General features: G+C 38.3%; 1 protein-coding gene across 1 annotated transcript; it reads left to right on the top strand.

Annotated features, from left to right (window-relative positions):
- Positions 1-18,505: 18,505 nt before the first annotated feature.
- On the top strand, positions 18,506-26,841 carry LOC139716996 (uncharacterized). Its single transcript, XM_071628513.1, has 7 exons — positions 18,506-18,596; positions 19,090-19,422; positions 21,101-21,322; positions 21,975-22,058; positions 22,615-22,878; positions 24,274-24,468; positions 26,699-26,841. Exons 1-7 carry the CDS (start codon positions 18,506-18,508, stop codon positions 26,839-26,841), a joined length of 1,332 nt encoding a protein of 443 aa, XP_071484614.1.
- Positions 26,842-27,578: the final 737 nt, after the last annotated feature.

The following is a 27,578-nucleotide window of genomic DNA, read 5'->3' as shown; positions in this document are numbered from 1 at the left end:
CCTCTTTATTTCATAATATTTTTCACTTAAATTCGAATATACACACATATCCAACTCGCCGTTCGACAGATTTTCACCTTGTAAACCCCAAAACTGTTTTAGCTCAGAAATCAATTAGACATTACGGTCCCGATGTCTGGAATAACCTACCTGATCAATTAAAGCAGTGTACTTCACTGTTTTCCTTTAAAGCTCATTTAAAAAAGTATTTATTATTGAAATATGTCTCCAGTTAGTAGTTTTTGATCAATGTACTTTTTCTTCTTTTTTTCTGAAGTCTCAGTAAGCCCTGATCCATGCAAAGTGTTTTTTTTTTTTCATTCCCTCCCGTTCCTTTCCTTTCTTTGATAATGATATTACATACATTCATTAAAGCGTATACCTTACCCCCAAAATAGGCATGCTACAGCCTTTATTCTCTCTTGCACTGTCACCTGCACACACGACGCACTGTCACTCGCACACACCTACACTTTTATTGTCTACTATACCATGCAGCAGTCAATGGTGCTGCGTGCTGTTTTTTTTTTTCTTGTTCTAAAGCGCCAAGTCACTATTTTTCTTTTCTGTTTTTTTTTCTGTAGCAAAATGTGTTTTGTGTATTAAGATTAAGAGTTTTATGAGTACATATATAATTGGTGTTGTATTACATTGGTATCACATATTCAGATAGGGCCTCATCCACGTCAAGCTCTGCTTATGATGACGGTCCCCTGTATTGATTTCTCCTTTGTTATTAGATACAGTAAGCCTTAATATGTTATTTTGATTCATAATTATGCCACTTCAGACTGAATGTTGTTACGCAAATGATTTTTTTTTTGTATTGATTTGTATGTATCTGTATCATTTTGTTTTCATTTGCAATTGTATTCGGAGAAAGAAAATGCAGAAATAAACCAAACAAACAAACAAACAAACAAATAATCATACGAAGATTTCGAAGACGTAGACGTCGAAAGAGTGAAGGAGATGTAGAAGGAAAAAATGATGTGTATCATTGTGATGACCTTGATGGTGGCGATATTAAATGAGAAAAATCATACCAGTGAAGATGGTGGTGGTGGTGATGATGATGATGATGATGATAATGAAGATGATGATGGTGATGTCAGCGCCTTTAAAGAAAATTTCTGTATCTCTTGATAAAAGAAAAAAAGGCCTTTTTTTTTTTCAAGAGATACAGATTTTTTTTTCTGGGAAAAGATCATTGCAAATCCACTTCAAAGTGAAGTGCCCCTTTGAGAGTCATCTGTGATTTTCAAGCTTTGCGGAAACTTGCAAGGCCAGACATGAGTGGTGGATACAATGGATATCTCATCTTGTATAATATATCCATTTTCGTCTGTTCTATTTCCTGCATTTTGCCTGTCCAAATGTCCAAATTATGAACGCAGTCATAATTACATAACGCGATAAGCACTGCGAATATTGTCTCTGAAATAACATATTTTTATTCCAATCGACCCTTAACCATAATCCCTTGACCTTCATCAACTTCTTAAAGACAGAAAGAACGACTTAATTTTATTTCAGACCAACATCAAGAATTGAATTTGCTGTTATCAGTAAAATCTGATGACTTTGGCATTCCAAGTTTGATGATGAAATGACCATGAGAGACATTATCTGAAATCAACAATCATCATAAACCACTCACTGAACAAACCACCAAGCAAACATTTTCCTCGTATTCCTTCATGAAAACAACAACAACAACAACAACAACAACAACAACAACAACAACAACAACAACGGCAACAACAACAGCAGCAGCAGCAGCAGTAGCAGCAGCAGCAACAACAACAACGGAAAAAACGACAGAGAAACACATAACATGCGTATACAAATGCACACGCATTAAACCAAGTAACAATAATATATAATCATTCTGTATCTCACAATCACCTTATCTTTGAAAGTAAGAGTGGGCCTCCGAGCGTGATGCGAAATCGAACCTTCCTCTTTAAGTGAGCCTCAAATCAAAACAACAACAACAAACAAATAAACAAGAAAGAAAAGAGGAAGAGAGGGAGAGAGAGAGAGAGAGAGAGAGAGAGGGGGGGGGTGAGGGGTAGGGGATATGAAAAAATAAAGAAAGAAAGAAGAGATATTGGTATCAAGATCCATGCATGCGTGCCCCGAATACGATGACACTCTTATTACACCCGACAGGAAACTATCAATAAACATTGCGCCTCCGAAGATTCTATAGATAGAAATGACTTTGGGCCGATCCCGAGAAACTCGAGGCACTGTTTTTAGTTTCCTGATTGGACGCATACCCCGAGCACAAGTTGAATACACGTGACTGTCAATAAGCAAATGACAAAGTATATTGATAACTTGCAAATGAGTTTAATCCAGCTAATAGTCTTACTCTGAACAGAAGACAACGGGCTGTAGAAAGATTGATGAACAACAGGTAGATGGATGTTAGATGAGTGTAATGTGAGTGTGCGTGTGTGTGTGTGTGTGTGTGTGGGTGTGTGTGTGTGTTTTCAGCTGGAGTGTGCGATGAAACGAAATATTTCTCAGTGGGGGGGGGGGGGGGGTGTCCTTGACACCCCGCTCCGGTCCCTCAGCCCCCCCCCCCCCCGAAAAACGTTCCGCACCCCCTGTTTTTAAGTTGCACATCGTATAATGAAAACGAGTGAATAGAGCATCATAATTCATTGAAGCTGTGTGTAACTGAATGACAGTTGTCAACTTGACTACCGCCCTCTAGTGTCTACTATTCAATTCAATTCAATTCATTTACATATTTCATTCTCAGTTTTCTTCCAGCAAAACATAACACAGAGTATTAAAAATCAAGAATTACATCATAACCATATACATTAGAAAGTGCATAACATACATTAGAAAGTACTACACATCAGAAAAGCTCCAATTTCCTCAGAACAAGCCTGATTTTCTTATAACCACACCGAGTACATGTATTTTAACTCGGCAAACTAAAAACAACAAAACCAACAAACAAAACAAAAGCAAATAGACAAACGACAACAACAAGAACAACTTTTATTATCATTTTCATCTATTCATCTATTTCTATGAGGAACATTTTTTTTTCTACCTGCCATGATTAAAAACATGGACAAAATAAATCCGAGTTGTTGGCTGATCACTACCTCCTCTCTTGTAGAAATGTTCAGACGTCTATATACTTACATGAGGAAAACATCTATACATGAAGTTAAAAGTACAAATTTTCTGTGAAAGTGTGTGTATGTTAAGAATTGTTGCAGTGTCATTTTTAAACAATGAACAGCATTATTTGGGATGCCATGGTTTACTGGTTTACATCAAGATCGAGATCGAGAGAAGTTCCTTACTCTGCCACAATCTGAATGAAATGACAGAACGTTCACTGCTTCTTCCATGTTATGAAACTGACTGATTCAAACGGCTACAAATACCAACATGTCTTCATTGTTTTTTAAACAACAGAAATAAAGCAAACTGAAATAATTATCTTGCACTTCTCCTTAAAGAAAGATACAACACAACAAAGGAGCGGATCCAGGAATTCCGTAAAGGGGTGGGGGTGGGGGAGAGGGTGCAAAATGATATGTTTCTGGGGCCACTTTCAGGTTTAATCAGCTAACAAGCAAAAAAAAAAAAAAAAAGAAAAAAAAAAAGGTTCCCGTGCAATTCTTTTGGTTCTCACGCCCCTTCGGGGTTTCATCGGCTAACAACCACACACACACACACACACACACACACACACACACACACACACACACACACACACACACACATACACACACACACACACACACATACACACACAAAGAAAAAAAGATGACAAAGATGGTTTCTCTAAAGTGGGCGCATACGCCCTATTTCATTTTTCTTTTAAATAAAGGGGCATGTGCCCAGTGCACCCTCCCCGAATCCGCATAACCCCTGCAACCCACATAACTCTCCAAGTCCTACAATATACTGCAGTGTTTTTCTAGCCTGTCATATCAAAACAGACTAATGAATACAAAACAATTGCTTTAAATGTGCAGTCATTCTTTCTATTAAAAAACAACAACAACAACTACAAATGTTGCTATGGCGACTGATATGCCTCCACCATAATGCATGGTTCTCCCAGTAGGTCCATAGTACACGTCTTGACAATGTGTGATATCAGTTTCACATAACTTGCAAAAATTAAAAAGACATGTTTGTTACAAATGTGTGGAATGTTTTCTTTCCTTGAAAATACATTGTAGGTTTAATTGAATGAATATCTACATTGTTTAAGAGAGCAGGTATTTGGGGATTTGATGATTTTTACTTGACATCTGGCCCTTTTATAAGTTTATGCATTGAGTAATCTCCAAGGTATGGAGGGAAAATGTAAGTTCAGCATTAAAAAAAAAATACTTTTTTATCATCTTAACCGGGCCTTTGATCCTTGACCTCTGACCCCATGACGTTTAGATTCCCAAGATAATCACTGTCAGGCAGTACATGCCTAAATGTATACAAGTTTCATGAAGATACCTTGAGTCACTTCAGAGATACTGAGGCAGAACTGAAATTTAGCATTTTCATTTCACCTTTGACCTTTTGACATTTCGGCCAAAAACTTTCCCAGCGAATCTCTGTTGGGTAATACTCTTTTACACTAAGTTTGAAGAAAATACCTTCAGGCAGTTCGTTGGCCCAGCTTCGGCAGAACGGTGCGCACCTGCCTGTCGCTGATTCCTACGGCCATGAAGGTTCCCCTGCAAACTTGAACTTGTTGGCTCTCATCACTTGAACACGACAGACGGTACAGAATCCTCCTCCTGCCCGTTCAGGTTACCTTCCAGGAAATATGGCGAGCAATCCACTCCCTCTACAATGACAACTCACCGAGGTTGTAGAAGTCGTTTCGGATCCTGTTTAGAGCCCTTTGTTGCTGAATCTGGAGCACTCCAAGTTATTTTGTGCGCACAGGCCAGAATTACACTTCGGCATCACCAGGTATCGTTTTCCTTGGACAAGCCTTCCAGATTTCTTTGGGAAGTAGGATTCAACACTGTTTCTAAGCATTTTCACCAGCTTAGCGCTAGGGTTAGGGTTAGGGTTAGAGTTAGGGTTAGCGCTCTTTACTGGGACTTGAAAGCTAACCATCTTGAACTCGGTCCTGAGTTTCTTGAGATTCTGAAAGGCATTATTCTTTCTCGTATTGGAAGCAGGAGGGTCTTTTTCTTTTTATTAGGGCATGCGTCCTTTTACTTTAATTGGAAAGAGAGCAAAATCGAGAAGTGGCAATTATGACATGGCACTTCGGGAATTTCACAAAGGGTTTATTTATTTTTATCACTATCCTTCTTTTGAAGTTTTTTACTTTTCACCATGCTTTCAGAGTCTGACTTCCGAGGTTGATGTGGCTTTGTGTTCAAAGATTTGTTCGTAATGTCCATTCACTCAATCCTGTTGCAGCTAGAAAAGTTGCCCTGCACACCCTCATCGAAAGTCACACAAGCCTGCATCAAGACAGATTCACAAATTTATTTAAACATTATAAAATGAAGCATAGAGATTGCAACCAAGCAAGGCTCATATGGAAATACATTTAATGCCTTCACCACTCATCTATTTGGTGATACCCTAGATCGCAACGGAACACGACACACTTTTCAGAAAGTGCAAGCCTGAAAGTCATGACCAGAAAAAAAAAATAGAAACAAATAGACAAAATTCCACCTGCCCATACCTTCCCAAAGTACAGTGAAAACGACAGTAAAGATGTGCCAAAGAACTGCTGTTCTCTTACTTTTCTTGTTCTGTTTTGCTTTAAAAAACTAATTATGAATTGTGAAAATTTAGTGAATTTCATACCTTCCTTAGTTCCTCTCTAACTAATAATCAAATTGTCACTTTTTACGCAATACAATTTGACCCGTTCTTATCGAACTATACTTTTTAACTGGTAGGCTGGGAATGCCTCTTTAGATAGATCCGGCTAAGGAAGAAGGAGAAGAAGAAGAAGATAAAAAAAAAAATAAGAAGAACAATGGTGAAATTGTGACGTAACGACGCGACGTCATCTTCTCATTCGATTTTCAGATGTGTTTGTGACTGTTTCAAGAAAGTATGCACAATCTGAAAACCCAAATTTTTAATTTTCCATTCATTTCTAATTTGAGATTAAACTTCTGCCACACATATTTGAATTTATTTTGACATTAAAATTAATTCATATAAATTGTCTTTGAGTGGAACTGAGTCTTTGAGTGGAACTTAAAGAAAATCAGTGACTTCAGGTGTTCTTCTCATGAGATGAACAAAACGAATGGCATGAAAAGATGTTAAAATATATAGTGTGCCTCGGACCAGGGAGGTGGGAAGCTCCACCTCCCTGCTCAGACCTACAAATGTGATTTATACCATGTATTTCTTTCTGATGGTATGTGGTGCCTGCGACTATCTAAAATATAATTATGGATGAATAACATTGGCGATAATTTATTATGGTACAATGTATATTGATTTGATGGATGACAACAATGCTAATAATCGCGTATACTATAAGAAGAGGAATATATGCAAAGTCGGATCTCACGATTTCAGTGGATCTGTCACCATGCCACATCTATCTTATATGATTTGGACGCTATATTAAATCCCCCACCCCTATGCCCCCGATGTCACATTTGACTCTATTGCCCATCTAATTCCTCAACTTGATACCAGCAAGTTTGTTGTTGATCTCGGTGATATTGGTTCTACGTGTGACTGCTTCTCGCATAGTGACCGAACAAACTTGTGTGATCATTGGTCAAGTTTATCCAACATCTGTGCCTCGTTATTTCACTGACATCTCTATAGGGCAGACAGAAGAGCTACTACTCTCCGTCCAAACGACCATGTCAAAATAAATGAGAAACAGGTTTCGGAATAACATATTAGAACAAGCCATGCGACGAGGCCTACTCTATAAACCATTTCAATCACCCTCTTTTTATTTTGGCAGAAAAAAAAAACTTTTGAACTTCATCATGGTCTAATTCTTGTGTTAGAAAAGTCTAGAATATTGTGGGGTCAGTTATTCCTTTTCAGATTTTACAATCACAATATATCTTTTATCCTCGTTGTAATAGCTGATTGCTGGTATGCAGCAAGTGTCGGTAAACGTCCTTTAACCCGTTTTAAATGTGTTAGATCCTATTGGATCACTCCGTTGGTATCAAACTCTGTCTTCTGAAGACAAACTTTTTGTTTAGTACCACAGGTATACACATAGCTACAAATCATCAGGCGTATTATGATATGTCAGTTGAAACCAACACACCGAGATGACATTCTTTCATTTGTGTGAACCAAAACGTGACGTCAAATCGACAAGCTCAGTTCGCTGCTTCCCATGGAGAACAAGCAGTCATCCAGAACTTCTGTGATGGATGTGTGTACAAGCAGAGTGGTGATGGTGTGAGCGAAACCCGAGCAGGGCAAAGAATTATGGCGTACGGGGAGGACCGACGAGACGATAACTGCGGGACGCGATGCAAAAGTTCACGCAGGGCGCTCAGTTCGAGCCACTCAAAATTAGGTGACAAGTGCACGGAGTGAAGTCATTTTTCGTCAGTGAGATTACTGCAGCGTATCCAAGCATCAAGCCTTCGATCCCAGACCACAGACAGAGGTAAATATGATTGTACCATTCGCATGTTTCTGACAGAAATTCACATTTCGTTACACTTGACAATATAAAATATCGGGATCGGGAGGAAATATCACTGTATATCAAAGCGACTGTAACCACGCACAAAGCGTCTGCTAGTGCTATTGACTGTGGTGCTCTTGTACCCGTAGAAACGAAGAAATGTTTCACCGGCCACTATTATAAGTGTCAAGTTCTCAACACGCCCATCTTTATGTGGTATGCATGTGCCAAGCAGCCCCGTTTCATCAAAGTCTGTTTATTACGACTGACTTCCAAAAGTTGTGGTCGAGGGGTTTTACAACAATTAGTATTCGTTTAGATTTTGAGAGATGGTGAGTACATCTTAAATGGCGCCCATTCTCTGATTTGTCGGGTGAGATGAGTTAGTCATAACAATTGGCAATTGTTCATCGTATCAATCACATACCATGTTTAGGCTTGCGTAAAAAGGACTCATGAGACAGAAAATAATGTTCAAATTATTATTTTATTTACGTAGAATACAAAACAACGACAACAACTACTACTTCTACTTCCAATCACATCTGTAACTGGGCGCTAACTGGGCCTATGCTGTGGTCTGCGCATACGATCATGAAGGTGGGAGCCCTACCTTCCTGAATCTTGGTGTATTTCATGAAGAAATTCTTTAAGATTTTAACTCGTGAAAGCTTGCTACTCTCACATCAGGAAATTGAACGATCTAATTCTTATTGATTATCTCAAAGCCTGGTATTACCACAAATATAATCAGTTGAAATGGAAGTAGAAAAATGACAACATGCCATATAGAGAAAGATGATTTTGACCAGTCGTACTGAACATTATTATAAGATTATAAGGTTTTCATGCAGATGCGAGATCAACTATCTTGCCGTATCACTGAATGATGTCAAGATTTTTCTTTGTTTACAAAAAGAGAAAATGACCTACACCATTATACCAATGTCCTCAATTCGAATGATTGCCCACATCACACAACCAGGAGTCTACCAAATGCACTAGATTAAGCGTTATTCTTTCTTTTTTTTTACACGCACGAACAATACTTTGAGAGAAATGCCATTTGTATTACATCTGTATAGAGCTCATTATGCATTTGCTCGCTTCCTGACCTATGCTTTTGAGGCTGTGTGTCAGATTAAAACTCATTCATGTATTTCATAGCTCCTTTAGTTTTGTGGGTTTTGAGTCGATGGGCGACAACAATGTAGCAATGTACTGATGCATGATATTGTTGTGTAGTGGCTTCCTATACATCATTCTGTACACGGTTGTCCCAGGTCACGACCTTATTCTCACAATGCACTATATTTGAATGATCAGTTCGAGGTTGTTTGACGCAAGTCCCAAGCTTTCAGAATATCGGCGACTCAAAATACCATCACACAAAAACTTGGAATGCCATGATTTTGTCGAGTGATGACTGAGTGGTTTGTTGAGTAATGACTGAGTGGTTTATCAATTCGTTGCACGATGGGCTTGAAGGTGACTCCATTCTAATGTTTAGCGGTCCATTTCTATACCGCAACCAAATCGTTCAGAGGGTCAAGTCAAGATGTTCCGACTCACTTCCCATGCAAGCAAAACAACGAGGCATATATCGAATGGAAAGTAGAAACTACCAACACATGATGATTTGAGACATCAACATATTACCTTATGGTATTGTGTTGTGACGAACGAGCTGATGTTTTCCTCTACATAGGCCTACATGTAATTATGATCAAATAATGTATAGACGTATATACAAATGGTACATGATAAGCATGTGTGTATATACCCATTGTAACCATTTTACTACGAGAAATTGCAGATCTTCGAAAACGGCAAATCATGGTAATTTTGCGCAAAATTAAACATCTAATGTTTTCACCAAACGAGCAACTTTGAAATTTTAACTACACATGTCATGTATGGATGTTTGTGTTGTCTGTATATTTGGAACACATTAATGTAGAGTTGTGAAACGACTGAAAATAATCAAAAGTCTAATCTCCTGCCTGCACGCCTGAACGATCATTATTGTTCAAAGCCTATCTTCTGCAAACCATGCATGTTTATCTCGCTGCCGGCATTCATAATGCATGTTTTAATGGTCGGTTTCTATAAACGCAACGGGACATATATTGATCAAGAGCTTACAGTCAGGAGAGCTAAAGAAATGAAATTTAGGGAGTCGTTGCTCGAAGACTTTATCAAACATTATCCATTAAGTAAAGTGTAAACAAACAAACAAAAAAACAAACAAACAAACAAAAAACAGTTGTTATGAATCTAAACTTAATGGACGAATGATTTGTCTGTAATAAGTATCGACCTATAGCGACAAACAAAATGACTCACACTCTTAAAAAGAAAAGGGTAAATCAGCGTGACCTATAGCGACAAACAAAATGACTTACACTCTTCAAAAGAAAAGGGTAAATCAGCGTAATAAAAATGTTGTATTCACCCCCTTTCTTACTGTATCTAGCACATCTAACTGTTGGATTCAGCTGGATAAAAGGGTGAATACAACATTAAAAAAAATAAAACGCTGTCACTCCTCGCCCCTTTTAAATGTTGATTTACCCTTTTCTTTTTAAGAGTGTAGAAAGTGCCCAAACTTGTTGCTAAGTCGGACAAGTCCACATGCCGAAAACTTCTGACTGTCAGGAACAACAATCTGTCATCGTTCAAAAGTTTACTTTTCTTTCGTTTATGAATTTCCAATCCCCGTGAGTAGCTGTCGATTGACTGAGCATATCAAAGTCTTGAAAATGAGACTATGCAGGTAGTACCACCATCCAATCTCCATGGTGAACACACCCTTCTCTCAGCGTGAGGGGACTGACTGACCTACAAATTTTCATTCATAATGCTCCGGAATCATATATGACCTTGTCACTGTTTGTAAACATGAGTTCACGCTGCACTTTGCGTGACCGAGACATCGCTGGTGTGGTATGGGCGTGGTCAATTTGATGTTTCCACATACCACACTGCAGGGTATTCGCGCGCAAGACGTCATGCATTTTCAATGAATGACGAAACAGGATGTAACATATTGCAACCTACATTCACCTATTATCATTACGGTATTACTCTTTATGTGAGATATAATTTTGTTCTCCGAGATATGGAAGGATTCAAATCTATCAGCCGAGCACATTTCTGACATTCCTAACACTTCTCAGTATGTTTCGGAGGATAGATACCACCAGTAGCGTGGGGACAAGTGATAAAGAAAATTCAGTCTATTCTATTATGTAAACATGATGCCTTGTAATCAACAAATGTATAATTTAGTAAACAGTGAGACAGTCTTGTCAAAGCGAAGTGACGGAGCTCCTCAATGTATTACAAGAGATTTTTTAAGCCCTATGTTGGACATGTCATCACCGATATGAACCTTTTGATATTAATTTTTAAAGAAGTCAACACACTTTAATGTTAAATTTTGTTAAATCACATTCTGTAATTATTACAAATATCCTGTACATATGCAATGTATATAATTTTCTTTGTTTACTTGATGGAAGTGAAAATGAATTTGAATCTTGAATCTTGAATGTTTGAAATATTTTTCTTTAAACGTTCATGTTTGGGATATTGTTGCTATATAGATTATTAACAACGATTTTGTGTTATTTGTTGGAGACGTGTATAAAGGCGATTTGAAAAAAACAACAACAACTATTCACGCAGAACTTTGAACTCCACATTCTCTGTGTTCCTTTTCCAAGCAAGTCAGGCACTTTTCTGCTTGTGTTTTCTGCCATTCATCACCAGAATCCACTTGAACGTGGAATTCTCTTTTGATATGAATTGATTACACACAATATATCTTATCACGCACTCATATTCATAAACACACGCTTAAAATACAGGGGAACATTTTGGAGAGTTATCTGCTGTGGTACTCAAGCTTGGGAATGAGTTGTTTGGAATAACGTTGGCGCGATATCAGCTCCCGGAAAACCGATCGTCATGATGGTCCTATGAACCAAGGAGGTTATACCTCCTGGGTATAAACAGGGAAGTGGACCTCCCTGGTATGAACATAGTGAAAGAGATATTGCACGCACTCTTCATATAATAAAAGAGAGAAAAATACTGCTTGTAATATACCAGGGAGGTGGGAAGAGACACCTCCCTGAATATACCCTCCACGGTGACCTCCCGATGTGAGATTACTCGGCAACGAACTGACAACAGACCCCTGAGGCGTGGGTGAGAGGTTGCAGCAGGGCGGTGGAAAACACCTTCCTAGTTGCAGATTAAACAGCACAGGCTTGTGAACTGCGTCCACGGAAACCTAAAAACCTATCCTCCTTTTTCCTGTGACTATCTTATTTGTAAATATTAATCGTAAATATGAATACGATTTTTTTTAAATGATTAGTAGTAGTGTAGGTTTTTGTAGTTGAATTCAAATAATTATCAATTAACTAAATATATATTTTGGAGCAAATTGCCCATCCGGCAGAGAACTCAATAAATTTTAGAAGAAGAAGAAGAAGAACAACAACAACAACAACAATTGCGTTCGTAATAGCGTTTACTATAATTGCCAGCCGTCCAGTTGAGTCTGTATGTACTTATATACATGTAAGTTTATGTGGCCGCCAAGGCGAAAAGGGATGTTATTTTTAGACCATAGAGGTGATGGAAGAAGAGAAAACCAAGCTAATCGCTATACCTTCTCACCCACGTGAGAGAGGTTTCATAAATCTTAAAAATTGTAAATGCTCCGACTCGAGCAAAAGATTGAATGGCATCCTTACATCACCAAAATTACTAGTAATATTGGCGGCAAACACAAAGTGTAAGATGTGACGATGTCATGTCGTACGCACCCGTACACATGCACACACACACACACACACACACACACACACACACACACACACACACACACACACACACACACACACAGTCACACACACACACACACACACACACACACACACACGCATGTAAATTGGTGAAATATTGTGTTGTACTGCATGGTCAATTAATGATTATGCAAAATAATTTGCAACCTCTGTCCGCGACAGTTCATGAATATTGACAGAACCGAAGACGGAGTTTGCGTGAAGAATTGTCTCTTATTGATTCCCGTCAAAACTTGAGATTTAAGAGAAGTGCAAAGGTAAATACAATGTAGGAAATTTGTAAGGGTGCTATCCCATCACCTTTGCCAAGTCTGAATACTGTCAGTAATTTGTGGTGGCAACTTCCGTCACAGATTCACGAAAACATCAAAATTATTGCAATTTCACCTGACTTTAGGGACGAATTTGACGAAACAAGCACAATTCAGATCTGTCCCTGAATTTTGTGAGTCGGATTTTACCCCAGACATTGGATCAATCCCGCCTCCCTGATTGGATCCAATTCAAACATGGTGTCGAATTGCCCTTTAATGGTGGATACCGGACGACAGGTGTAATGGAGAGGTTCCACCCTGAGTTGTATTTTCCCAAACTTTTTGAATTCAGTCATTTTACAACAATAAGGTCAGACAGTTCACTCCTTTCCTGCTGTCCCCCCCCCCCCCCCATTGATTTTCTTCTCGCAGACATGATATCTTCCGACACTTCCTTCTATAGTGAGAGATTTTCGAATCTATCTTTTATCTCTTCTCCCATTTCCCTTCTGAATGTTATGTTTTTGTTCCTCGTTTCCTACTTTAATTGTTCCGTCTTCTTTTCTTTCTTGTCGTCTTTTCTTCTCCTTTGCCATTCTTTCCCTTTTCTTCCGATGTTCTTCCTTGCCTTCTGCTTCTTAATCTCCGTTATACTTTCATCATCATTCCATACCTGATTTGAAACTTTTTCACCCACTTCCTCTTCTTTGCTTCTGCTTTTTCGACATTTTCCCCATAAATTCTACAATTCTGTGCTTGAGACGTAAACAGATTCGTCATTTTCCTCATCTTGCAATTATGCTTAACGCGTAAACATTCATCATTGTTCGTTTTTTTTTTCTTTGGGGGTGGAGTAGGGGTCTTTTTCTTTTGAAAACACATAGCTTCCAACTCATTGCTTGTAGATGTTTTTCGTCGCTTTTTTTCAAATTGTTCTTTCTTCGTGTGCGTGACGGAATGTTTGAATTGTACATGGCTGCTGTCTATCTTCTTGGTTTGACAGGATCCGTTTCTTGCTCGTGATTTGTCAGCTCCAACTTCCTCGACGCTCGCTTGATTTAAAACTTTCACCTGCGCCCTTGACTTTCCCGGTGTAAAAGTCGAGGGATCCAAGTTGTAACGTGTGTCATTTCATTTCCTTCTTGTTTTCTTTCCACTTTTTATTTGCGTGTCATGAATGATTAATGATATCGACATATTTATATTGCATTATTTCTACTTGGTGGAGGTGAGGTGGTGAAATCACGGAGGCAGACAACTAGAAAGCACAAAAATGGTTACTATAGTAACCAAATGTGCATGTCCCTCACAAGGGAGTGGGAGATGGGAGACCTTTAGATACGCCATGATGTTTTGAAGGCAAGTGAACGCCAAATATGTACTTGGATCTAGTGAATGTATAGATGTATTGGCAGAACACATCAGTGAAGGAAATCAGGAAATCCGTTCACCTAGCATTGAAAAGAAATGTTAAATCTTTGTATATCGCATAATAAAAAACACTTGGCTTATCTCTTTCAGAAGACGAGGGGAATGATATTACCTTCCACATTCTATCAATAATAAGGGGAAAGAATCCGTGCTTTTTGAAACCCCCAAAAATTGTGTAATTTGTGTAATTTTTTTTTTATATTGCTGCCCTACAGTGATATCGAAAACTGTTGTAGTTTTCTGTATCAGTGATCCCGACACCGAAACTTAAAGCAATCAATAACTTTTGCTGATTGTCCAATGTTCGACGTCACTGACGTGCTCTATCAGTATTTCTACACGCACTTCATTGACACACAAAGAATATATTGACTTCCATTACCCTGTAGTAGGTCATTGTGTTTTTGAGAAGGGATTAAAATTCACCTTAATCTGTATGCACTAATCGTCACGGTGGAAATAATCCTAGATCTTACGTCCGATGGATAAGTAACCAAGAAATTGTAATCCCTGCTTTTATGTCAGTATGTGACAGGGGATATCTCTGTGTATACTCTTTGCAGGTCCCATGTCTCTATTATTGTCTTACACATCTGGGTATGGGTTATGGGTTAAAAAAGGACACTGATTCAATACCAACTGCAATGTGATCTTCTTCTTTCTTCTTCTTCTTCTTCTTTTTTTTTTTGGGTGGGGGGGGGGGGGGGGGGGAGGTGGGATCCGGAAAGAAGAGGGAAAGAAAACCAACTCGGGTCACATTCCTGAAGTCAACCAAAATGTCAAAGGGTACGGGCAGTGGCCTCCCGGAGGAGCGAGTGCCATTTACCTATAGCAAATACCGGTAGATGAAATCGCAAAGGGTTCTGTCTCTATTAGCCTGATTTGTACCATTGGTCTGTCACGACAGAAAATGAATGTTACTAGTGCAGTGCGGATCAGGTCAACATTACTAAAGTGAACATAGTGCAGTAACTACGAGTATCTGCAAGACATTGGTCACGCAAAAGCAACAAACAATAAATGCAACTGTAAACGTGTTTGCTCCTATCTATCTATCTATCTATCTATCAATCTATCTATCTATCTATCTATCTATCTATCAATCTATCTATCTATCTATCTATCTATCAATCAATCTATCTATCTATCTATCCATCTATCTATCTATCTATCTATCTATCAATCTATCTATCTATCTATCTATCTATCTATACTTAATCTTTGTATGTTATATCTCTCTCACACTCTCTTTCCAAATATGTAAATCTCTATAATGTTTGCATGTTGTATATAATCATATATCGTATAATATATTATGATAGCATTATGATATTACATATCATCATGTATTTGTGTGATTGTCTGTGTATGTCATGTATTGGTGTAATAAAGTAGATTTGAAGAATTTAGCGCTTCATACTGTAAGTCTCGTTAGTCAGAGCCAATGTCACTGAACCCGAGAGTACCACATGTTTAAACTTAGACGTTCCTTCAAAGGATAACCAACGGAGATATTTCGTTGCCATGGTTACTGATGCCTGAATTGAAGGAGATAGGCTAGGTCAAGTCCATCTCACAAACGATGCCGTAAGCGAGAGTACTCTTCCATTCTGCGAGCTGAAAGGGGTCGTGTTTCTCTGGGAGAAAAGAAAATAAGCAGACAAAATTCCTGGCATAAGATGTGTGAGAACTCTTGTATCAGGTTCGAGGAGATTCGATCAAGTTGTCACTCCAGCAAGGATCGTATGTCCAAATGTCTTTCAACAATGAAAATGCGGTCAACAAGTTGAACGACATGATTTCGTTTGATTTCGTCTCGTGTTGGTTCCGAGGAACATTGAACATTTCTCTTAAAAAAGCAAGCCGTAAAAAAAAAAAGGGGGGGGGGCAGACGTAAATTAGATGAGTGAGTAAACAGACTGAGTTATCATCGATCATTTCTTGTCATTCAAAACGTCATTCAACTTTTTTTGTGCATTTCGAAATCAATGTCTTCGCATGACTGTCACTTTGGAACTTGGCGTGGCCGTGTATAATATAATGAAGGCCGATGATTAGGAGTTCGTAGCTATTGGGGAAAGAAACATTATTGCTACCACTACAAGCCAGTCCGGATTCAGCTCATTGGCACATTTTTTCTCAGTCGGTTAGGGGCACTTGTTCGTGTTAATAATGCATAAGCTTTACGTAACAGTTCATGGGATTCATCAATCCTGTTCAAACAAAGAATGAACTTGCGTAGATCAGATGACCAGAATGATCCGTCAATTAACACTATGGAAAGCATTATTTTACCATTCTGCATTGAATGTATTAATCTCTATCGATATTGTCAAATACTTCTTTTGTTGTCAGGTGGATGCGCTGGCAAGCAACATTTGCAAAGAATGAAAACTCATTATATCACATAATACCATCCTTATGCCATAGAATTTAAAAACCAACACGCCTACTATTACGACTGACCTCTTTTCAGCTCATGCGCATAGTGGAACGTCGAATTGGCTTATTATTATTAACTTATAGTGTTATACCCATTTATTGCTATTCTTACCACGTCATCATTATCATCATTATTATCATCATTATCATCATTATTAATTTTAACATATTTTATTGTTATTTCTGTTATCATGGTAATCGTTATTTCGAATTACAGGCGAAATGTAGTGTCTCTGCCTAGTCAGGATTTGATATGATGTGATTCGACATAACCATGCAATTTCGCTTCAACTCTACGATAGGTACATACAAAGAGAACGAGTTGCAAAATATGGGGATGCGACAAAGTCATATCGTAGTGTCCATAAAGAAGATTCCAGCAAGAAACATATAAACTGAAGTTATGGTTACCTTATTTAAACAACGTTCTTTAAGCCGAAAATATAAAGACTGTGCATACTAACGACGCTTCGGAGTAACGAACCTCATATCATTTTCTGATTTTACCGAAGATTCGGTTTGATGAACCTTATTTCATTTTCGGATTAATGGACTTTCGGAATTACAAACCTCCGGAAAACGGACTGTAACCAAAAGCGTACCATTCCTTACTAATGCATGAATAGCTCTAATGTTTTTAACATGTCCAAACCTGCGGTTGATGAGTGTTACCATCCTGCTGCCAACCACTTACGATAGTGAGGTCACGGTGACGGCATTGATTGCGTTTGTTTATTTTCTTTCTTTTCCCGATATGGCTCCAGAATCAAGCATGCATTATACATGAAAGATATGGAAAATATGCTAGGGCAATTTTTGACAAGAATGAACATATAGGCCCGAATTCACCAAGGTGATGGTACAAGTTTTGTCCATCGTTTAAACCATGGACAAAGACCTTAGTTTTCTATGGGGCGCCAAGTGTCGCATGGCCTATTTCGTTACGAAATCAGTCATTTCGTCGACGAAATGTAATTTTGTTGACGAAATAACTGATTTCGTAACGAAATAGACCTTGCGACACTTACGAAATGACTGATTTCATAACGAAATAGGTCATGCGACACTTGGTGCTCCATACAAACCTATACGGTCTTTGCCCGTGGTTTAAACCATGGACAAAAATTGCAGCACCTTCGTGAATTCTGGCCGAAAGGATTTTTAGTTCATTAGAGCATGATCTCTTGTGCTCATGGCACGAATATTTGTTTTATGTTTTATAGTTTAATCGCTTTTACAGCAGTCCTGTATATGATCACCATACAGTATCACGCATTTGATACATCAGGGCCCTGTTGCATAAAAGTTGAGATCAAATATAAATCAGAAAATCAAACGTAAGTCTCTGAATTCTAAATTTTGATTGTCTGATACCGGACATGATATGTTTGATTGAATCGTTGTCATTTCAATTTCAAAATCAGAATACGTTTTGCTCAGCATTTTGCATAGGTACTTGTGAATGCTGATAAATCTAGTGTTATTTCTAACCACAATGAAATTCAAGACTGCAGTAACATTAGTGTTATCAATACTGATTTTGACTTGGGCAAATATCGACTGGTCTACCCGCACAAAACACTCATGATATTCATTAACAGCTGCAACGTCATCAGTTCGGCATAATTATATTGTTCTTAATCATAGCTATGGGCATTTTAATACACACTATTCAACGTTGTAATGAAATATACTTTTGAATATGTCTCTCCTTCTGCCGAACTCTTCCAGAGTAAGTATCTTGTCGTCCACTCTGCGTGAGGTTGTCGCAAGTAGGACTGGTCAGAACCAAAGAGAACGTCGATTTTGTTCGGTAGCAGTCAGAGGGCGTCGTCATCATCATCATGCGAGTCAGGCACGCAAACCAACCTTTTCAGCTTCTGCTCTATTTCACTGTCTGCGTGACCACCTGGCCTTTCATAGATGCCCTGTTTGGTAAGACAAGATGCATTTACAGCTGCATTACATTTATCTGCAAAGCCCTTTCCTACATTTTCCGTAGTGAATTCAACCGTAGACTATGTCTTTGCTTCTTCTCTCTATTTTATCTGGAGATAAGTAAACAAGAGACCTTAATATGAACCTGTCAATAATCATGCAATAGCAAAGTTTAGCCTCTTGCAATAAAACTACGTATTGCGTTGAAGTTATCTTCATTCTGTATTTTTTTCCTGGTTGTGTGTATTCCTTTGCCACTTGCGACTTGGTAATCACATTCTTCTTTAAAATATATACCTTATTATGTCAGGTTTTCTTTTTGAGTAAATATACCCACAAGGTTCCTGACCGTTTTAACCGATGAACAAGAGACAGGCCAGTCTGACTTGAAGAGAACTAAAAATTAACACAAATTATTTTTGCTAGTATTACCAATCTCCATGTGAGTGTGTGTAATTCGTCATTCGTTTATAATCCTTTTTTATTTCAGTGAAGCGAATACAACTCGAACATGAAACAAAGATAAACATCACATCTCTGAATTATCCATCACATTATCCGAACAATGAAGACTATGCCTGGCACGTGACTGCACCAGCCGGATTTCGGATATTCGCCAAACTCGGATCATTTAGTTTAGAACGTAACAAAGACTTTTTGAAATTCGGAGATGCCCACGGTAGACAACTCATCGAGCTAACGGGAAAATACTCCCCACCGACGATTTTGTCCCCTGCAAACGTGATGTGGATCAACTTCACCAGCGACTCGAGTAGCGCAGATACCGGATTCCGATTCGAGCTTTCTACATCAAACCACACAGGTAGAATAATAAATTGTTATCATGAGCGAGATTGCGCGGTCTATTTCTCTTTTTGTCATGACTGTAATCCCTTGAAAAGATCAATAAAACAATAGAATTTCTCAAAAAGTTCAAGAAATATTCTAGAGCTTCCAGAGCTAAAACACAGGTTAAATTTGATGACGCAAATTCATGTATGTTACTAATGCTGGGGTAGATGGAACAACGTCAGTAAGGAACTATAGGCCCACGTGGTGAGTTGTCTTTCCTGCTCACACCCCCAACCAGTGGAGGACGGATTGATTTTGCTACAACATGCATTTCCCATATACACCAGCCCGAGTATACTAGTCCTCAACGGATTTTAAAACCCACCAAAATACGAAACACATGACATGGGGCACATGGATTTCCACCATCCTTAATTAAATGACAGGTCCACCGTCATAGACACGTGGACTGAAAGAATGCAGCAATATTAGTAGAACACAACAGTGAGAGTTTTGGGAAAAATTGGAGAACCCGTTCAAAAGTTACACATTTTTGAAGTTTCTCCTCAGTCACTGCTGAATGAGAAGACTACTATTATACAGCTTGTGATGTCACATGTGTACAGCCATATAAAGAAAACATAAAGAAAATTCAACATTTTTTTTTCACTTTTCTCGCATAATAAAAGAACGCTTGACTTGCCTCTTTCAGAAAGCAGGGGGAATAATATTACCCTTAACATACATCAGTGACAGGTTGAGGATATTATGTGCACTTTTTTTTTCCAAAAAAAATTAAATTTTGTCAGATTCTCTTTATTTTCACTTTATCGTTGTACGCATGTGGCATCATGCACTGTAGTGGTCTTCTCATCCAGCAGTGACAGCACAGATAATCTAAAAATTCATAACTTTTGAACGGATTGTCCTATTTTCCACAAAGTAATATTCACTTAATCCACATGTATATGAAGGTGAACTTGTCCTTTATTAACGTCGCAGTTTGACTTATTTTTTTCCCTCTCGGAATAAGGCAAATATATCACTTTAGAATGCGCCAGATCGTACCAAATACATTTTGAAAATGGGAAAAAAGCCTAATTCCATGTGAATAGAAAAATCTTTATGCTGACCCATTTGAGTAATATTATGGATCTGAAGGAATGCAATCATTATGCAAAAACAAGCTCACACTGAGCTCAATTAGTATAGTACAAAAAAAAAAATGTGTGAATGAATTTAAAGTGTATCTTTGGCCAAAAAATTATTTTGGATATGTGAAAGAGACACATTTCAGTAATCCATTGCACCATCTTTGAGAGAAAATGGGTCATTAATTAGTGAAATAATGCATCTCAAAGTTTCCAAACACACTGTGTCTGGGAGATTCAGGAACCGCTGTGGTTCCGTAACCCACTGCAAACAATAGGGTTTGCTGTAGTCTTGCCTCCCAGACCCATTGTGTTTAGAAACTTTCAGATGCATTATTTCACTAATCAATGACCCATTTTTTTCTGAAGGTTGGTGCAATGGACTACTGAAATGTGTCTCTTTCACATATCAAAAATAATTTTTTTGGGCAAAGAAACACTTTAAGATAAAATCACTGACAAAAAAAAGGTGACACTCTACTACTACTACTACTACTACAATAAACTCTACTTCTGCTACTACCACTATTTAATTACTGGCGCTACCATTATCTCCAGGAGTTCGTCTGGTTGGCGGCACCACACCATTCAGTGGCACGGTAGAGGTGTTATCACCTGTCTACGGTTGGGGCACCGTCTCTGACGGCGAATGGAATTATAAGGACGCCGCCACCGTCTGCAAAGAAATAGGTTTTCCCGGCGCAATAGCGGAGGTCAGGAACGCGCACTTCGGAGCCGGGAGCGGAAGGATTTTGATGACCGATGTCGATTGCAGTAATGGTATGAATGGAGAAGGCATTTAGTAAACTTGTGCGTTAGTCCTGCCTGTAGCCTTTTTTTGTCTTTATTAAACAAATATTGTTCAGCAAAGTATAACAAAACACAGAGGGTATACATAGAATGAATCCTTTACAGTGATAGCTTTCAGTTACATAATTATGTAAGACAAACACAACTGTATGTCAAGATGAAAGATTTAACCAAGTACAGTATAACAAAACACAACACACAACAGACAAAGAGGGTACTTAGAATGAATCTTGCTATGAAAACTTTCAGATACACTTGTGGACATACTAAATCGAGAAGTGAAAATTCTGTCTTACCGCATGTTTAAGTTGATCAGAAAACAATCTGCCATTTCTTAGGGTCAGTGTGAAGCTTACCCTTCCCTTCAGCAATTTCCTGCCTGTAGTCTTGATTATATTTCTGCTAGCTTCTCGTCACGAAAGCACCAACGGAAGTCAAAGAAATTTAGATTGAAGCAACGTAAGTATAAGTCAAAAAATAGTAGGCCTATGCAACGCGGAAGAATCTAGCACAATGTGGGAAGTCTTTAGTGATTATTACAAAGTGTTTTGCAGAAATTGACATGCGTTTGTTTCTTGGCTCTTTAATACAACTAAATTGAATAATCATTTCTTTGATGCAGATCTCTTTTGTATTCAGGACTGTGCATCCGAACCTATGTGCCCCGGATGCTCACATGCACAAGATGCTGGTGTCGTATGTCACGGTGAGTTCTCACTGTGACGTCATAGTTGGAGTCAACTGGAAAGTACTTCCGACCAACAGTAAAAAGTTGAAGCTTCTTTTCTTTCTGTTTTTTATTTTATTTTTTGGTGGAAGGTAACAAAAAGGCATCACAACACCGACATCGTATGCACGAAAAGTACTGGCAAAGAATACTTGAATAGGCCTATACGCGTAGCCCAGCCCATAGGCTGTTTCTTAAAATTTCTGTGTCAGGGATTTCATAGAAAGTGTATATCGCTACGGGCTTTACGGAATCTGTGCCAATCGATCCATGACGTGTTTGTAATTGCACACATCCCACAAGCATCATGCTTACACACTAGTGTCGGAGTTATAATTGCTAAATCAAAATTTCATGTAATCTAATGCATTTGAGGTTGCGACCAATGTTACACATTCACGATCAAAAACAAGGGAATCGCCGAAATGCCATTCTGTTTATTTTTTTTTTCCGATTTGACTGAAATTAGTAGTGTTTTTTCCTTTAATTTTACGTTGGTTCAACTTTGTGTGACTTTTTGCTTTCGCTACTTCAGGACCAAACTACCTTGGGTGTCTTTACCTGCCTGAGATCACCGGGTCATTTACATCTAGTTCGACTGTTGAGAACTGTTTGACAAAATGTGAGCATGCAAGTATGCAGTATGCTATCCTCAACGGCAACCGATGTTACTGCCGAAGGACGATTACGTTTCCGGAAATTGTCGAAGACGATGAGAGTTGTAGTCGGGTCTGCTCCGGTGAGCTTTCGGACTCTTGCAACAGTGTGTCAGAATCGTCCTTTTTTACCGTCTATGATAGTAAGTGTGAAAATTGTACTGCGTGTGTATGTGTGTTCTCGGAATGAACCATACATGCATTCGACACTAGAAATAATTGACAATGTCTGCTTGTATTAAAAGCTGTATGTTTCAGATGTTAGTTATTGATCATGACTGACTTTAACTTGAAGGTGTACCTACTACTTGCAATAAATAATTGATTATGTTGTACCTGAACACTGTACTTATGAAAGATGCGCACGTATCATACACGCCATTTCAAGAGTTTGCAACGTCTGGTTGTGTATTTCGATACAGTTATCCATAATTGTTGCACGTTGTCATCATCTTGTGCCTATTTTCACTCAATAACCAAAGTCTGTACCGGTAAATGCTGAAAGAAAGCCGTTCAAACTGGATGGATATACAGAATAATGTCCATGGATACCCTTTAAATGACCACAACGATGAGTGAAGATTTTAACAATAACCATGAATGTTATCCTAACTATTATGCTCTAAGAATACATATCCTGAAGCTAAGCATTTTGAACAGTCATGGAATACGACCCATCACATCAAAAAGCTAATAAAGTACGATTCGTGTCCAAAGACACACCAAACGTTACTTATTTTTGACTGTTCAATATAGTTCCTGTTGGTTTTCACGCCATATGTTTATGTACCTCATGTGTGGCGACTGGAGGTAACACCAATACGAGACAGATTGAAATGGTCCTACACAAACTGCTACAACCCTCCCCACCTCCACCCACCAAATAACCCTAAACTACATTTACTTCTTGCTAGGATTCGAATTTTAGCTGAGTCAACACAAAATGGCCCAATGTGTAATCAGCTCATGCGATCATGGCATATTATATCAGATGTATCATACAAACATGTATATCTATAAAGAGTTATTACCATGGATGTGATGCTGACACACGTGTGTGTGTGTGTGTGTGTGTGTGTGTGTGTTTGTTATGACATCTTTGTAATGTTCATGAATTCACTTGGAAAAAAAAATGCTGATCGGCAGTATTTTCTACCCCTGATTGGTATTAATCTGCTTGTATGCTCCTGACCAGCTTAACCAGACACTGTAATTGTCCAAATTGCGCCAAGTGGGAATCATTAGACGATCTTTTTAATGATTATTGAATTTCATAAATATGTTCCCAATGCTGTAGTGATACACACTCGAAGATGTAGAATATACAACTTAGGCCTAACATGCTGTTAAAGGCAAAAGATCACTACCCTTTCATTGTCATCGTGGTCTAAATAAAAATGAAGAAGGTAATAATTCTTTGAAGTCCAATAGACATCCCATAATACTTTTCTTTTTTTCCCCAGCTTCTTTATGGCTTCATCATAAACAAATCTGTTTTTTGTACTTTCTACATGATCATTTTTTCAAAACCTTTCCAGCGGAGTTTGCCGCGTGTCATGACCCCGGCACCCCTCACAATGCTTCAAGGACAGGACACGGTTTCATGTTGGGGTCAGAGGTGACATTCAACTGCTCACATGGATTTGACTTGATTGGTCACTGGAAAATACATTGCGTCGTAGGTGATAATATTCAAGAACCGGTGTGGGATCACGGAACTCCATTTTGCTTGGGTAAACCTTTCAATTGCTTTTATGTCTTATTTTACATTCACTGCGGTGTTAATGTTAATAACGTAGCAACGTCATTGTATCATAATTTCTCTCTCACAATAGAATGTTAAATCACACCATGGCCCGAATTCACGAAGGTGGTACAAATGAAACCATGGTTTAAACCATGGACAAAAACTAAGGAGCGCCAAGTGTCGCACGGAATATTGGTCATTTCGTCGACAAAATGACCGTTTCGTTAACGAAATTATCATTTCATGGACGAAATGTTCATTTAGTTACAAAATGTTGTCATTTCGTTACAAAATAATCATTTCATCGACGAAATGACTGATTTCGTAACGAAATATTCCATGCGACACTGGGCGCTCCATGGTTTTTGTCCATGGTTTAAACCATGGTTTCATTTGTACCAACTTCGTGAATTCGGGCCCATGTGTTTATATCAAGCTAATCGTTTATATAACTTTATGGACCATTCATCACTGAAATTTAATCGTTACTTACAGAACACATGCGAGCAAGAAATCACGGACCAAGTGAGATGTATTTTACGTGAACCTTTTGTTACGAAAATGAAAATACCTAAATGAATTAATAAGAGAAGTATGACATAAAATAATATGACATGATATTACCTTAAGCACACGAAGATTTCTATCCGTTTCATCCCGGCCATTTCATATAAACTTCCTACCCCCTTATCCATATTTTACACCTCATATAGGTGTGTACGGTGCAATATCGAAGACAAATACTACAACTTGAAATATTTGCTACACGAGCGATTCTGGGTAATAATGAGTTCAAAAAATGATAATAAAATTTAATAACCTTCTATAAGTAAAATTCTGTCAGCTGCGTGAAAAAAAGAAAAGAAAAGTGGTGGGAACAGTTCTTACCATTATAAAACCAAAGAAGAAGAGTACTTTAATGTGATGAAAACACACGATGAACATAAAATGTGGCGAGAAAAGGGAATACAAATATGCAACAGTCATAACATTTAATCTTACCAAAACTAAGAGTTATAATATCAGAACAATCACATTCTTTAAATGATCTTAAGTAGATGATATGCCAATATGTTTATAAATGGCAACATGATATGAACTTGAATAAACGTAGTTTATTTCTTTTTCATTCCTTTGACAGAAATTGTTGATAATACAACACATCCAGCTAATGCCACTGTGGTACCATACATACAACCGACTATAAACAGTAAGTTCACCTGTTGCGTGTTGTCACCGCACAACAAGTGCAATTTGGCATAAGAACACATGGACTATATTAATTCTGTCTAATTCGGTGATTTCAGCACTACCGTTTCAAATGACATAAATATTATATAATAACAGTGATGCCAAAGAGGAATGTATGAATGAAATAGATTTCACCTTGTGTATCTATGAAATCATTCATGTATGATTGGTGCATTCTTGTAAATCACGTTTATTGTCGATATCATCAAACTGCGCTTCAGAAAGATCTCCATGGTTTCTGGAAATTATTTAAGAACATTACAAGACGTCTGACGCAATATATGGATTAGTTAGGATGAATTCTACATACAGCTGTTTTCCTGTTTGGTTATTTGATTCTTTTCAAGTGCTTAGTAGATTGTTTTGCAGTTACGTTTGGTTTATGGTTTGCGTATACTACTACGTTGAGTCACTATTCTCTCGTTCATTAACCAATGGCTTATTCATGTAAATGTTTATCTTAGCTGATCCATGTAATGTATGAATTCGACTAGAATATTAATTTATTTAGAAATATTCTTCTTTCCGTTTTCTTTGTTAATTACAACACTGGATGATTCTTTATTTCTTTTTTGGGGGGCGAAAGATTGATGCCACCATGAAAGCTGCTGAAACATTTTGTGTCTTTCCTTTTTTCGCTAGTAACGTAGTGTTTGTGTAGAGGGACAATGTCTAAATAAATCATACTAGACAGCTACTGACCCAAAAAAAAAAAAAAGCAAAATCCCACTTTTTATTCGGGCCTACAGCTGAAAGTAAGCAGGTCTTTGACACTACTGCGGAAACGCTCATAAATACTCTTGGAGAATTTGTCATATTCAACTGTTTATTAAAATGATTTTCCTGCCCCGCCCCCCCCCCCCAAAAAAAAAAAAGAGAAGAAGAATGAATAAAGTATCATCTTTTCTTTGATTCATTTGTACACTGCTATTCCCATCCTCCATCAATCTTCAACACTCCCCAAGACAATATGATTATCATCATCGCTGCCGTGGTCGCCAGTTTCTTCGGCCTCCTCTTCATCATCCTTCTCGTCTGCTGCATCTGTCGGTGTTGGAGTCGGGGACGGTGTCGAAGGAAAAGGAAGAAGATGGAAATGTGGTACTGAGGCGGGAGCGCATCTCGAATAAGACTATTCAAGTACTTTGATGTCTCGTACTCGCCTTCTCAAACCATTGCTTTAATAACAGCTGCCGACATAGCCTCAATGTTCCCCCGAAAGAACAACATCACATTTGGCACAAGTAGAAAACTCTAGCCAGGATACAAGTAACTTCAAACAGACCAGTTATCAGTTTGTGTTGACACATTCTCATGATTGCCATCTGCATGATTGATCCCTATGTTTTTTTTTTCCGTGCTTGAAGTGATGATTATCATGCAACTTCAATACTTGCACACACTCGACTAGCATCATTATAAGATGGAACTGATATCCTTTTAAATCATGGTGTACTAACGTCCTCCAAAGAGATTTCCTTTGCCGGTGTCGGTTTGTTTATTTGTGTGCAACATAACTTAAGAAGTTGTTTATGGCTGTACTTATTTGGAAGAAATAATTCTCAGAAAATGTTGAGATGACACAAGGAATAGATGTTTAAATGTTGACAGTGATTCAAGTCACAGTCAAGATCCAGGATTGGTCTTTATTCTTGTTTGTTTGTTTGTTTGTTTTTGGGGGTGGGGGATGGAAATTAAGGACTCTTTATCAATGTCTTTGGGTCAATCTGATCGTTAGATGGCGCGCTTGCTTTTACGACCCAGGAGCCATTGAGCTGTTGGCCAGTTAGTGTACACAATAGTGCGGCGGATGCAGTGACGGCTTGGTCGGCTGCACAGTCTCTC

Source organism: Diadema antillarum, unplaced genomic scaffold (genome assembly GCF_040938485.1).
Source record: "Diadema antillarum isolate AM-2024a unplaced genomic scaffold, OU_Dant_1.0 scf00000071, whole genome shotgun sequence".
NCBI classification, from domain to species: domain Eukaryota; kingdom Metazoa; phylum Echinodermata; class Echinoidea; order Diadematoida; family Diadematidae; genus Diadema; species Diadema antillarum.
This window is presented reverse-complemented; position numbering and strand designations above follow the sequence as displayed.